Genomic DNA, 15395 nt, shown 5'->3' on the forward strand with positions numbered 1-15395 from the left:
ATTTGTTCATTTGACATTCATGCACACCTTTATTTGAGAAACTGAGGCAGGAGGGAGGAAGAAGCAGAAGAAGAGCAGTGGTGGAGAAGGTCAAAAGAAGCATGTTCCACACAGTTTAGGTGTACTGAACTCCTTCCTCCTAAGCTCATACACATACACTCTTGAACACAAACACACACAAATGCAAACACGCACTCTCCCTCCTCCACCAGGTACACTTTCTGCTGAGCATGAGCGACAACGTTCTCAGAGGAGTTCCCAAAGCTGCGGAGCACAGCAGGTGATGATTAAGCTGCTTTTTGCTGCTGATGCTTCTTCCTCTTCTTTCACTTGAATTTTTGGTGTTGTGCCTAGTTCGTATTGAATGGGGGCAGTGGCGGAGCCAGGTGGTGGCCTGGGGTAGCCGTGGCCACCCCACTTGCCACTGCACATAGCACCATAGTTCAGCTCACTCATTTTTTTCCTGTGCAAAAGCATTTCTCCACAGCTCTGGATCAGCTTTGGAAATAATAACATGAATGTTTTTGAGGAAAGGGAGTAAAAATCATCTTTAAAATAGGAGAAAGCAATTCGGAGCGTCTTATAAGGCATGGGAGTGGATACTCATTCTCATAGCTGGAACAAAATAAAACTTAAACTTAATAAAACGTCATCAAACAAACAATATGCGGGGCGACCTGAGAGCTGAATGGTCAGGGTGCATACCACATGGGTTCAAATGCCCTGAGCAGCGAGTCCCCAGCACTGGCCAGCCGGACCATTTGCTGGACGACCTCCTACTCTCTCTGCCTGCATTTCCTGTCTATCTCTGCTGGCAAGTAGTTTAATGTTACCGGACACACAAATGTGACAACAGTACCTGCCTGTTAACTAACCAGTCGGGATTATCATTAATATCACAAACATTAGCAAAAACATTTCCGGCCTATCGGCTCTGAAACACAGCAAATTAATGTTACCCACCTGTCAAGCAGAAGCAGAGCAACCTACACATCTGTCTTCATGCATTTGAACTCTCATAGGTCTCTCACCATATTGGACTGACCATCGGGACTACCCGGACAAATCCCGGTGGGCCAGTGAACTGTCAAAATATCATAAAGATTTTTTGCCAACCCTGCTCTTTGTGTGCCTGTTATTTGGGTGTGGGACAATCCCAGCAGATAAGATCTCAGTCCACCCCAGACAAAACTCCACGAGGTCTGGCAGAAGAGTAGACTGCTTCTGCTCCTTCCCCTGTTAATCCCTAAACTAGCACTGTCTTTTAGCATGTGCCAGATTTACTGTCTCTCTCTCCCACTGCCACCTTTCCCCCCCATCTCCCCTTTCTTCCTCTTATTTCCCTTGTCCTGGGCACGAGCTAAAATGTCCCCAGTGGCTGAGCCAGGGCTGTGTAGGAACATGATTAGTTTTTTCAGAAACTGCACAGAACGGACAGCTGGCTAGACAAAAAGTGTATTGGATTAGACTCGCTTACGCCATCTTTAAGATGAGACAGCTAAGTCTGATTGTGCTCACATTTATGGCTGGTTTGTTGTTGTACAACGTTTGATAGGCTATGTGACTAATGCCTGATAAATACCAGGTTGTGTACCATGCTATGATGATCTCACTGTGGTGCTTGGCAGCTTGATCAATCATAACTCAGAGAACAAGATTTAAATTTCTGTGCTCCCTCAAAGTGAGTAGTGGACGAAAAGTGTCTAGTGGCTACACCACTGAATGGGAGAACAGACACTAAGATGTTTTAGGCTACGTGAGCAAGTCTGTGTGTAAAATGCACATCAGCACCATCCACTCTACTAAATCTCTGCTGAAAGCACCTGTCAAAAGTAGTGACTGAGCTACACACACAAATATACACACAGCACTACCCACAAAGTCAATGGACTGTGGTTTTCACTCTGAGAATCGCTGCCATCTAATGTTCATTTGTGGGTGGTGTTTAAGTTGAATATTATGGTACATCTTTATCTACACAGGAAGCTTGATCAGAGAAGCTTGTTGTTGTTGTCGTGGGAAAACAATCTACAAAACTGCTCTGCAAAGACAAAAAGCCATTTTCTGCTCTGACAATGCATCTTTCAATTGATTTTACACACACACACACACACACACACACACACACACACACACACACACACACACACACACACACACACACACACACACACACACACACATATACACACAGAGAGAGGGAGAGAGACAGACACTGTAATGACAGTTAATATCATATAAACATTTATTCTCTATACAGTTGAAAGCAATAAATGGGAAATCAATATTATCAATTACTGATAGAAAAATACATTTGCTGCACCATGGTCACTCCACACTCGTACATACAGTAAGTAGCAAAAGAACACCACGTGTGTGTTGTGAACTTTGTATAAAACAAAAGTCAATGTGAGCGTGCAAACATGACATCGATTAGGTATGAAAGACAAAGTGTCACTCATACAAAAAGACATATGTGGTATAATCTTGAATACACCATTGGCATATTTTTTATAATATTCTCTACAAAAAATATCAGTGGTATTCTCTTTTTTTAAATTAATGATTGTGTGCAAATTTTAGAACTAAAATAACATCTGGCTTTTGTGTTTAAAGAAATCACGTAGACCTATGAGGAGTAGGAAACAGATCAGTCTTTGGAGTGAATCTTCTTTTCTCATATTTGGCTTCATGTGTAAAAATCAAGTAAGATGACCCGCGGGTAAATGTTGTGTCGGCACATTATACAGCAAGTGTTGCTTTAAAAAACACTTTTCAGACAGTAAATGTCCCATCAGCCGGCTGTTCACGTCACAGAGTCCAGAGAGGCAGCAGTGGGGATCTTCAATGAAGCAATGTGACACACAATCTGTTGGAGTTTAACACAGTGTAAAAGTGTGCAGCAGATGCAGATGTCCCTCCTGTGTTAGTAAATGTAGGGGTCACAGGCAGCTTTTGACAGTGTGACTGAGCTTGGCTTTATCAACATTTGCTTGCAGTTGTTTTTCAGACTTGTTTGATTGGCAGCTGCTCTGGCCTTTCACCTGGCATTCATGAGGTGAATCCAGTAGGTGGGACTCTGAAACAGGAAGTTCTTCCAACAAGGATGGGGCCAATCCTCACATGCTTTTACATGCAGATTAACTCTCAGCGCAGAGCCAGGAATCTTATGCGGTATTTAGTTTGACATCTTCAGTTAATCATTTTGAGGTTTAGTGGCTAGTTGCAGGTCACTACATGCTCATAGGTAATGACCACGTGAGCTGAGCTTTTCTGATTGGTTGACCTGAGCCTCACGTGGAGAGTGTATTCCAGCAGTGTGACGGTGTCTCCGCTGAGGTGGAAGTTAGGACAGTCCCTCAGAGGGTTGCTATAGATAGCTATAGATAGCTGTGCATTGAAGGGCAGACACACACACACACACACACACACACACACACACACACACAAGGGAGAACAGAGGCAAAAATAGATTGTCACTGTACTATATATTCTAAATCTTTGCATCAGTAAATCTTTTTTTTTTTTTTTTAATCAAAGGTTGCTGGAAAACAAAAAACAGAAGAAGCTAAATTCTGGTATAGAAAATAATATTTAAGCCTTTAAAAATATCAAATACATAAGATTTTATAGGATTTTACATTTAAATTTCTCTGACATCACAAAGCAAACACAGTTTCACAGATAAAACAAAGCATACACGATGAAACAGAAACATTCCATCAGACAACAAAACAGTATTACAAACCCATAGCTGCAGTGCAATCAATCAGTCAGTCAATAATACTAATAATACTTAATGCAGCTGCAGACAAACATACTGTTCTGATACAAAAACACAAACACGCCGACCCAAAGATGCACAGAACTTACCATTCACACCTCGGCCTGGTGAGGAAGGTTTTCACTGAGAAGTTGTCAAAACTGTACAGAGACACTGACAAAAAGAGCAAATATAAAATGTGTCTACACTTGACACAGTAAAACTGGGGAATACAGAGGTTTCCAATATGACTGGCCTTACTTGTTGATCTAAACCACAGTGTGAGATGTTGTAGTCAGTCAGTGCTGGTCTGCCCTGACTGAGGTCCTGTACATTATGTGGACGCTGTTTGAACTCAGACCATTAGATCCCAACGTTTGGACACTGATATGGACTGGGACACTTAGGTCGACATTCTCTACAATACACTGTAGAAAAGGAAACAAAATATGCAGCACATGAGTTGCTCTGGTTTGTTTTTGTGGTAGTAACAGAATGCAGTGATGAACAGTTTGAGAGGAGAGACTGATACCTTGGTGCACGCTGAGCTCATGACAGATTTGTGGAAGTCCCCATCTATGAACACCTGAGAGGTCATTAAAATGAAAAAATAAAACCTTTTAGACAAACAAATCTTTCAGAATCAAGGTCCATGTGTCAGTGTACCTGCCAGTTTATTCTGCCTACCCTGTATCCGTACACAAACGTGCCGTTACTGCAGCCCAGCTCGTCGAGCGGTGGCCTCTCCCAGCCAATCATGAGGCTGCTCTGGCCCACTGTTTTGATGACCTCAACAGAGCGCACCTCTGCTGGAGCTTCTGTGGGGGGGGGTAAAGAAGAACGAAAGGTGAAGCACAATAAGGAGATGTGTTGCACAGTGTGCAAACTTTCAGTGAGAGTAGTTTTTTGTCATATCAATAAAGGCATTCCGACTGTTTACAAAAACAAGAATTTCTTCCACCAGGACTTTAAGCAATAGTGTGTTTTACTTTGGTGTCTTGTGTAATATGTGTGTTACCTGGTCCAGGTCTTGTTGTCTTTGTCTTATCTTGGGCAGCAGTGGTCCTTCTGGCAGACTTGTTGGATCTCTCAGGAGAGCGATGAGCTGATTGAGTCCCAGATGCAGTGAATACAAGTCCATCATATGGAGGGGCAGCACCATTAGAAATATTAAAGTTGGGGGCAGTTGATTTGCCAGGGGCAGTCATGTCTGAGGCAGAGGTCTTTGAATTAGTGTCAGAACATATTAAGACATTAGAGTCATAGGTAGTGGTCCTCAGAGTTAAAGGAGTTGAAGCTGTATGTCTTGCATCAGATACGCTGGCGATAGCGGTGACTTGCTTTGTCACTTTTGGGGATATTGTCATTTTAGTGCCACTGTTTGAGGTGGATTTGGCTTCATTAGGTGCCATAGCAGCAAAAGGGCAGTTGGATGAGCTAGAAAGAGCAGACGCTGTAGTTTTAGATACGTCCGCTTTTAAATGTTGGTAAGTAAAGATGTTGGAGTTAAATGTAACATTAGCAGATCTGGAAGCAACTGCATTAAAAAGTGTTGTTGACTTATTCGTGGCAGCAGGTTTAGGTGTTACTACAGGAGAGTGGTGAGGTTGGCTTGAAGCAGTGGTGACTGGGAGAGAGTTGGAATGTGGTTTATTGAAACTGAGGCTCTGCTTGTTTGTCTGAGAGGCCAGGTTCAGATCTGCAGGAGCTGAAAATGAGAGACTTGTCCTGGGCTCATGTCCTCTTCCTCTGCTCACTGGAGCCTTCTGATGAAGGAGAAAAACGTTTATTAAACATATACTGTAATAACACAACATTTTCCTACAGTTTGTGCTTTTGCATCGACACATTTTCAAATCTGGCAAGATTTCTGAGTGTAATTAGTTATTTAAAGAAAAAATAAGGAATGAATGAATTGAACTTCAGTGTACCTGATAGCTGCTCATCAGAGTCTTCTGCAGTTGCTCATGCAGGTTGATGATCTTCTCAGGACTACTCAGCCTCCTGCTCGGACCGACGTGTTTGCTGGAGGATGGAGGAATAGGACTCAGTGAGGATCCAGCTGAACTCATCAGATCTGGGGAAGACTTTCCTTTCACATCTGGATGATGAAATCCACATTTCTCTGGACCAGTGATTGCTTGGATTGGTCGACTGGCCAAGGGAGACAGCTGTGGTGGGATTGAGAAAAATGACATAGTGTGTTTCCAATTTAACATTTGTAATACAGACTATTAAAGGTGTCTCCATTTGACATTTTAAACACTGATACACTAATGTCAAATTAACTGCAATACTTTGGTATCTATCTGCTATGTCTTATTACTTAATGCTTGTATTTAAATTAGTACTGCATTTCCCATAAACCCAGTTGCAAACAGGACCCTTTGCTACATTGGTTAAAGGTTTTTGTTGTAGTGAAAATAATAAAGATGACTTGACTCTTGACTTGTTCTCAAATCTGTCATTGTGAAGTATTTTTAATGAATCCTCGGCTTAGTAGCACAAAATACATAAATACTTTAGAGGCCGGAAGCTGCTGTCTATCTTGTTTATTTATGGGAATTATTTCACAAGATAAATGCAGTAATTTATCAGTTTATTGCTGCTAAAAAGTCTACGACCTTTAAGCCTAAGCAATTTTAAAAAAGCTTTTAAAAAAAACACATATTTGAATACAAAAATACCCACATTTCCCCCACCAATCAATTAAGTGTTATCTTATCTTATCTTAAATTTGTTTGCATGATCTCACCTGTGCTTTGTTGGTGATCAAGTTATCTTTCAGAGCTGGAAGAACAGGTGTCGCTGCGACACTGGCATTCTCTTGCACTGGTACGGTTGGCACAGGTGAGTTGGCATTTTTCTTGAGCGATCCTGTTGGTGCAGCTGAGACTTCACTCCTACAGTCTTGAAGATTTGACTCAGTCGTGGCTATAGAAATGTGTTTCTCACTTTTAAAGTCTCTGCATTTTACTCCAGATTCAGGTGTGAATCCATTTTGGCGTTGCTCCTGTGCAGGTGTGGATGCAGCAGCGCAGGTCTGATCAGCTTTAAATCCACTGGAGTAGTCTTGAAACTTTGAAATAAATCTCGGTGTAAACCCGGCGCTGTAATCCCCAGTCTTTACGACGCTTCCTGGTGTGAATGCTGCTGTGTATTCCTGCAGAGCAGTGTCACTGAGCAGCTGCTCGACCTGCTGTGTGAGCGTGGAGTCTACGCACCCTTGTCTGTGAATGGCTTTCAACATCTGAACTAAGAGGTTGTTCCTCTCCTGACACTTCACTACCAGGCACGACAGCTTGGCCTGTTATTGGACGAAACACTTGTCAGTCAAAATCAGCTGCTAAGAGCACTGACACATGACAATAGTAACCTGACAGTCATGGAGAATAAATAAGATGTCAGTACTATTAAGTGTCACACTGCACAGCATATAATACATCTCTCTGTCATCACCTTTAAAGGAGCTACATCCAGATCTGTCTGGCTCTTCTTTTTCAGGAGTGCATCATACTACAAACAAAATAACATGAAACATGAAAATTATTATACAGATATCAATAAAAACATATCAGCTCATAACATGTGACTGACTGCTTTGGCTATAACCATATGATGGAGTACAAAATAGCAAAATAGCTGATTGGTTACCACCTTCGCTCTGATGTCGTTGTAACGTGTCCGGAGTGACATGAGAGCAGTGCTCAGATCATCCTTGCTGCCCTGTCCTCGTTTTAGAGCGATATACTCAGAGTTCAGCTCCTCAAGCGCCACCGTCTGTGGGGTTTTTACACACATCCATGCTATATGATATATCCATGCATAAGCATCAAGCACTTACAATGGTTAAAGCTTGTTAGGTTGAGTCTGATGATGCAACTAGCTTTTCAGAAAGGAGAAACTGGTTCTGGCCACTTTGCGTCACACAAATGATCATTTTACATCATCTTTGTTCAGATTGAATCAAATAGTAGAGATAAAATTTATGACAGTGCCATATACAGGCATCTAAAGTTAATTTATTTCTATGGTATATAACAAAACCAAAGAGAAAAAGACATTGTGTCGTCGTTACCTTAGCTTTGAGCTGAGCTGTGAGGATGCTGTATTGCTCCTCTATCTGTGTCTTCAGTGACAGAGCATCAGTCTTCTCCCTGACCAGGCCTGTCAGTTTGCTCTGCAGCTCCTTCACCTATGGCAGACACAACTACTGTTTAGGTCAGATAAAAAAAATGTCTTTATTTGTCTCTGCACCTGGAGGAAACACTACTGAGCAACAATATAAAAAAACACCAAGGTTTTCCAAACGAAGTCTTATATGGCTAAATAAAAATGCAGACAAGTTACATACTGTAAATCATTTTCTGTGTACATCTAGTTAAATACCTGGATGGTGAGGCTCTCATTTTCCCTCCTGGTTTCTTCCATCTGACTGGCTACATCAGTCAGTCTCATCACCTTTTCAGCTGCATCTGCTGCCTTCCTCTCTGCCTCCTCTCTCCTGGCTTCTGACTGACTCAATTCACCGTACAACTTCTTTGTCTGAACAAGCACACAAACATAAACATGAACACACTGAGTTCGCTACATTTCCAATGATGTGCCATTCCCCTGTAAACATGGTACAATGGAGAGCAAATGAAGCACATTCTTACCTGCTGAATACACTAATTAACCCTGTGCTCATGTCTGAATTTGTAAACCTGTCACAATCAAAAATTCAAGGTTCTGTGTCATTTTACTCTTTCAAATTCTGATTAACAATTATACAGATAAAAATAGAGCATTAAGGTTTAAAAATTGTATGTATTGTTGTCATTCACTGGACGGACCAAAGTAAACCACATTTTTCTATCACAGCAAATGTGAAGGAAGAAAAAGAAAGTTGTGAAAAACTCACTTCTTCGTGGCTCTTGTCCAGTTCCTCTCGTGACTCCTTTAGTTGTGCTCCCAAAGCTTCAATCTCCCTCATCCGGTCACTTTGCTCCTGCTTTCCATCAAAACCATTTTGTGTAAGTTCACAGTAATCCAACATTATGATACATGATGATGAACAGTAGGGATGGGTACCGAATCCCGGTATTAAACGGGCCTTGGGGCTAAATTTTTAAATACCAGAGTATCGATAAGCTCTGATGTTATTGGTTCTGCTCTCGGTACTAAAGAAATTAAGAAAATGGATTTCCTATTTGTTCGTGCTACATAAAAGTTCTCTCTCACATTTCATCTCACCAACTCTGATTAAGACATTCATGTATGATGCATTTCCGCTGCTCCCAATCCAGAGGAGAGACCTCTCTTTCTCTCTGCCTCTGTTTGTGGGCAGATTTCCATCAATACAAAATCAGTCTATAATAGTGATTAGTTCAAAAACAATGCTGTTGGAGTTTGCTACTCAAGAATGTTACATATGAGAAAATAAAGCAATGTTAATTCTGTTCTTAATTTTTTTTTGTTTTTTCTATTACTAAACAACAAAAAAAGACCAGATCAATAAGTAGTATCGATAAAAGTAGTAGGACCGTTAAAATCTTAATGATACCCATCCCTAAACAACAGACACTGATCTAATACACAAACACATAAATCACACCTGTACAGAGATTCCTTTGTAGTTATTAGTCTGACATCTTTGTGCAGCAAAATCCCCTGTCCCAACAAGAGTCTCTGTCTTCTTTGTCGTACCAGCACTGTTTGGATTCAACAGTTGCTGCCTTTCCTCTGTTTGCGTTTGGCAGGGGAGAGCAGATTGGAGACTGCTTCTTTCCTCTCTTAGGCCCTGAATTATAAACATTATCTGCTTTTCCTCCTGTTTCAAGCAAGTGATTGAATTTTCAATTCCCTCTTTTTCTTCTCTCAGACTGCCAACTGACTTAATCAACTTGTCACGGTCATCTTGTAAAGTGTAAGATGATTGCTCCCGGTCTCTCTGTTCTTTCAGACTCTTAAAGGAAATGGTTACTTCTTCTCGCTCCTGTTTCAAAGTGAGCACTGCCCGGTGTAACTGTTCACTCTCTGTCTGTAAACTTTGCAGGGACTGCATGATTTGATCTCTCTCCTCTTTTCCGCTTGAGAGAGATTCTGTCAATGCCTCTTTTTCTCTTTCAAGACCAGATAAAGACTTTATTAGCTGCTCTTTCTCCTCTTTCAGGCCACTCATAGACCTAATAAAGTGATTTCTCTCATCTTTCAGCCCACAGACTGTCCGGGTAAGCTGCTCTCTCTCTTGTTTGAGACCAGCCAAACATTGAGAGATGCGGTCTTTCTCCTCCTTCAGTCCCCAAACTGTCCGAGTTAACTGCTGTTTCTCTTCTGTCTGTGTTTGGACTGACAGAGCTACTTCCCCTTGCTGCTGTCTGAGAGAATTTATGTTGCCTGTCAGTTCGTCTTGTTCTGTTTTGAGGCTCTGGACTGTCTTGATCAGGTGGTCCACTTGACCAGTCAGTGAACTAACATGCAAAGTGTTTTGTGGGCTGCTCTGCAATGGATCGTGGTAATTGTAATGTTCAGATGCATGTGATGAAGCTGGAGACAAATCATCTGGTTGTTGACTTGACATCAACTGTGGTTCTTCTTTCCCTTTTAGCACACTTTCCACTAAACTGTCCACACATGCTTCTTGGTTGCTCTGCTCTCCACTCTCTTCTAATTTTTGCTGCAGCTCCATGATGGTGTTGAGATCATCCTCAGTCTTCCTGGTGAGCTCTGTGATCAAACACCCTTGCTCCTGGTTCTCCTGCTCGAGCCTGGCTCTGTCCTCCTCTAACCTGGAGGTATGCTCCCTCAGCTGTGTTCGCTCCATCTTGATGTCCTCCTCTCTGAGCTCAATGTGAGCCAGCAGCTCCTGGATCCGGTCCGCCAGCGCCCGGTTCTCCTGATTCAGGCCCTGAACAAGATCATCCTGGGCGAGGGCGAGAATGGTGTTATCTCGGGTAGGAGAGGACTGGAGATGGTCAGCTCCACCACAGGTGGATGGTGTGCCAATCTGTTTGTCAGAGAGGTTGAATTTGATTAGTGATATACTGGGTGTACAGCAAAGCTTCTTCATCTTTGAAAAACAGTTGGGAATGCTATGACATACCTTTTCTCTTGAAGACCCCTGTGCTCCTTCTGGTTCCTCCGCCTGTTTCCTGAGTTGTAATTTCAGTTGAGTATTCTCCTGAGCCACCACCTCCAGCTGTTCCTGTGTGTGCTGCAGGGCGGCCTCCAGGTGGTCACGTTGTTCTTGAAGAGCCTCAAAATCTTGCCCTAACCCCAAGCTCCTATATGCTTCCCTCAGGGCATCAGATTCCTCACTGGGGCTCTCCTCCAGATTTAACAGCCCTCTGGAGCACCAGGTCCCCAGTTTAAACTCATCTATTGTCTCTGTAGTGAAGGAGGGTGACTGGAAGCTGAGGTTTTGTTTGGAGCCACTGTGAGCAAAGAGGTTCACAGGGCCTGAGTGATCCTCTGTGTTGTTATGTGCGCTCTCTGCTGTGCCCTGGTGGTGGAGACGCAGAACTGCAGATGAATCTGACTGGTCTATTCTCCCATTCAAGGTTGGCTGGACCTGCACAGAGATCACAATTTAACATCGTATGTGGACAAAAGTTGAGAATAGTTTTAAATACATATGAAAATAATGAAGTAAAAAAAAATAAAACAGATATTCAGATTCACTTGTATAAGCATTTACAAGGGGAGAGGTGGTTATGTAACGCACACAACAGACAGACACAAAAGAGCTTTCACTCTTCGGGAACATTCAGCCTTTTTATCCTGTAATTCTGTCTCATGAAATAACAAGGAAGGATTTACAACACTGAGCCAATAACACCAGATCAAACATTTATTGATCCTTTAGTTATTTTTACCAACCATATTTGGCCTGTCTACGGTGAAAAACTGGTAAAACTGACCACAGAAAACAAATGACTACATTTCCATTTTTTAATTTGCCAGTTTTCAAATGTGTATGGCACTAATAATCCTCTTGATTTATACAGATGCTTGATAAATGCTCCTTGTTGTGAGTATTTCACTAATAAAAACCACATGAGATCCATAAACAGAACTTCCAGTCCATATCAATACTACAAAGGAAATTAAAACTTGAAACTCTCATCACTTTTCACTGGATCTTTTTAGAGATGTCTGTGAGTGTCTCTGATGCTGTTTGTATGTGCTCGTATATGACAGGTTGTGCTCTGTTGTGTGTCTCATTTCTTCATCTGAACTCAGGTCTCACAAAAGAGATTTAGATCTCAGTGAGACTCTCTGATTAAATATAAGTTTTACAATAATAATCATGTCTTACACACCTCTGAGTTTCCCACTGAGGAATGTCCCATGGCGGTGATGTATGACTGAGTGTCGGAGGGCCCAGGACAAACAGCAAGGCTACAGCTGGGCGAGCTCGTCCCAGGACTCGGGCAGGCGGACTCAGGGACCTTGGATGGCTGACTTGGTGTTTGGTTTGCAGCTTCCCTGAGGATCTGTTGAAATCTGTGATTCTCGTCTCTCAGCTCTTCAACCTCCTCCATCAAGGAGCTTTCAGACAGCTTCAGCTGGTGCACCTCTGCCTTCATCTCCTCCACTTTGCTGCCCAGGAATTGGCTGTTCTCCTGGGCCTCTTGGAGCTGCTCCATCAGTCCCCTCCGCTCTGTCATCCCATCCTCCTCTCTCTCCAGCAGCACCCTGAGGTCCTCCTGTAGGCTCAGGATGAAGACTTGCAGCCTGGCTTCATTTGAGCTCTGTTTTGTTTCTTTGTTTCTTCCTCCTTCTATTTCTTTCTCTGTCTTTCCCTCATCCCCCTCTCGCCCTCCTTTTCTTTCCATTCCAACACTTGGCTGACATTGTTTCCTCCTCTCCTCCTTTTTCTCCTCTTCTCCTTCACCCTCTCCTCTCATAGAAGTTAGCCTCTCTTGCTCAACCCAGTGTGTTACGGTCCCAGCAGTAATTCTGACTGCACTGATTGTTGCCATTCCAGTGGCGGCACTCACAGTCATGTCAAGCAGCTGCTTTTCTAAAGCGTAGATTCGGTTCTGTAGGCTCTGCTCTCTGTCCCGGGCCAGGCTGAGCTTGTGTTGGAGTTGGGTTTTAAAGTTCTCAAAGTACTGGGACTGGCGACTCATCTCCTCCTCTTTGGCCTTCAGCTGCCTCTGACAGCGCTGCAGTCGCTCCCTCCATACCTGCTCCCCTCGCTCCTTCTCCTGAGTCTGAGTATGAGGGAGGATGGGAAGAGAGGAAGACAAAGACAACTCTGTCATATTTAAGAGAAAGATACCACAGTTACTGATGTCCTGGTGATTGTAACACTGTTATCCAAAGCTTGATTTACAATATGTTTTCATGCTAATGTCCTGTTAGAATATGTATAAGTGTGTGTTAGTGTTAGCACTGTAGTAGTACTGTAGTCTCTTTTGTTTTTTACTGCGCATGAGCAAACACATCAGTTTCAATAGAATTTTCTATATACCAAACAACTACTATGTAATTACTTAAAAGCAGATATAAAATGATAAAGTACAACTCAAAATAAGACTCAAACATGTAGGTTAATCAAAAATCTAGCATGTACCATTTGAACCTGATCACTTTGTGGTATTTTTTCCATTTCTTATGGCACTGATAAAATCCACATAATCAAAATGATATAAAACCGTATCAAATTGCATGCTTTTAGCAGTTTGTTTTATTTCTGTCAATATCATCTTTTCAGCGTTGTTCCCCTTACATGTTAAATTATTCTGGAGTATTTTCAACAGTGAGGTTCTGTTATTTCAAATGACTTAACTTTTCAACTTAATAACTTAATGAAGTTATGTGAGCGCTATAGTCCCTTTCCATTATTTCATCCACCCATGTACACTGCATTAATGTTTTTGTACATGTCTGCAGTAGGTATCACTTGTGTGAAGAGTGAAACAGTCCTGCAGCATATTGTGAATTTGTTTTATGGTCTATACATCAATGTCTACACATGACTTGAAAAAAAACCTGAGCACTCACCATGGTCCTGACCTCCTCCCTGAGCATGTGGAGTCTTTGGTCCAGCCTCTGGGAGTGTTGCATGCTGGGGAGGGTGGAGGCAGAGGCTTGATAGAGCTGTAGCAGCACGCTCCTCTCTGACCTCACTAACTCTCTGTTCCTACCAGCACAACACAACACAGGCGAGCTCACGTTACATCATCTCGTTAACGTCATACAAATTTGCACATTGACATTAATCCAGAAGGTTTAACTACTTCTTCTGCTAATTTGACATGAAAATACACATTTGAATCATTTTGATCCCCTTAAGAGAGAAAAGATGCAAGTAAAATCTCCTACAGCGAGTAATTCCAAGGGAGATGTTAGCAGCAGTGTGTTCGCATGCAAGTGTGCAATGCAGTCAGGTGCATGTGATATGTGATATCACCTTTGGCCAAAAGTGAGTATATAGTAGCAGGTGTGTGTGTGTGTGTGTGTGTGTGTGTGTGTGTGTATGTTACTGGATCCCCTCTCCCCCAGTCTCTCACCTGCTCCTCAGGTAGCTGTCAGACTGGATGGTGGAACCTGCTCTCTGCTCCAGGACCTTCACTCTGTTACACAGAACCCGCAGGTCCGGCTCAGTTCCAATAGAGTCTGTTGCCATGGTAACTGAACTGCTTCCGGTACCCATCCTCTCAGATGAGGCCATGTGATCCTCCATTGATTAGCATTTGCCCCCTCGGTGAGTTTTATCTGTAGCACAAGAACTGATGGTTTCAGACTTATTCAGCACAGGAAGACAAAGGAAAACAGTGTTAAACCATGTTTACTCTACACTTCTCTGGGCTGTTTATTTTTCTTATCAACATTTTCATCATAAATACACAAACACAGACAAAGATAAATGCAGACATAGTATAAGATAGATACACACAAAGTACAGTCATTTATTATTCACAGTGTCAACAGCTTGGTAGCAAGTTGTCGAGCACAGGAATCTCTCAGGTTACCCCGCCTCCTATGTGTAATCATCCTCTCCCCTCCTGCACCTCCCACCATGTTTCATGAATCCTCCCATCTCAAAAACTCACTGGATAGGTTTCATGATGGGAAACAAAGTCCACAGTCCCAGTTCAAAATAAAATATATTCCAAAGTTTCTCTGAAGATAATGTGAGGTCTCAGCAGTCTAAGTGAGACAAATCAAGTGGATATCTTCCAAACTGTGTTTATACTGTGTGTATAGCACTTTTCAAAATCAATGTTAGATGGCGCTTTACACAAACAAACAGTGAAAACAAAGATACAGGAGTAAAATATACAAGACAGAAATCACTGACCCAGAGATAAGACAAATATCTACAATGTGCAGAATATAAAACATGTTATTGATGGGCTAAACAATAAAAATTGGTTTACAGTAAGTGATTTAAAACAAAATAATGATTTGTTTAACCCAAGCTGGCAGATAATTCTAGATCTACACAAAAATTTTGTTTCATACCAAAAAGACAGTAAATTCAGAAGATATCCACTTGTCTTGTCTTGTCTTGTCTTGTCTTGTCTTGTCTTGTCTGCTGAATGCTGTAAACTCTGGATTTATTTTTGCACAGAAAGGGGACTGTGGATTTTGTCCCCTCACAGAGAATTAAGAAAGAAGCTCAACATAATAAGTGAGC

At 42.1% G+C, this 15395-nt stretch overlaps 1 protein-coding gene across 1 annotated transcript; it reads right to left on the reverse strand.

Moving 5' to 3' along the window:
• Nucleotides 1-2248: 2248 nt before the first annotated feature.
• Nucleotides 2249-9470, reverse strand: cunh4orf50 (chromosome unknown C4orf50 homolog). Its single transcript, XM_022760129.1, has 14 exons — nucleotides 9360-9470; nucleotides 8667-8753; nucleotides 8153-8308; nucleotides 7842-7958; nucleotides 7421-7543; nucleotides 7223-7279; nucleotides 6519-7070; nucleotides 5695-5934; nucleotides 4782-5529; nucleotides 4451-4581; nucleotides 4296-4349; nucleotides 4025-4191; nucleotides 3874-3937; nucleotides 2249-3390 (listed from the first exon to the last, which is right to left on the reverse strand). The coding sequence occupies exons 2-12, from the start codon at nucleotides 8736-8738 to the stop codon at nucleotides 4063-4065; spliced, it is 2379 nt and encodes a 792-aa protein (XP_022615850.1). The 5' UTR covers nucleotides 8739-8753; nucleotides 9360-9470; the 3' UTR covers nucleotides 2249-3390; nucleotides 3874-3937; nucleotides 4025-4062.
• Between the last annotated feature and the right edge of the window lie 5925 nt (nucleotides 9471-15395).

The sequence above is a fragment of the Seriola dumerili genome, unplaced genomic scaffold, assembly GCF_002260705.1.
Source record: "Seriola dumerili isolate Sdu_G_001 unplaced genomic scaffold, Sdu_1.0 BDQW01000331.1, whole genome shotgun sequence".
NCBI lineage: Eukaryota > Metazoa > Chordata > Actinopteri > Carangiformes > Carangidae > Seriola > Seriola dumerili.

Bases quoted from the DNA above. Each gene is read 5' to 3' on its own strand.
- cunh4orf50 (XM_022760129.1), bottom strand. From the start codon at position 8,738: ATGAGGGAGATTGAAGCTTTGGGAGCACAACTAAAGGAGTCACGAGAG. The intron at 5,530-5,694 runs GTACACTGAAGT...CTCCTTCATCAG, and splicing joins CTCTGATGAGCAGCTATCAG to AAGGCTCCAGTGAGCAGAGG. The intron at 4,582-4,781 runs GTAACACACATA...CCCCCCCCACAG, and splicing joins GACAACAAGACCTGGACCAG to AAGCTCCAGCAGAGGTGCGC.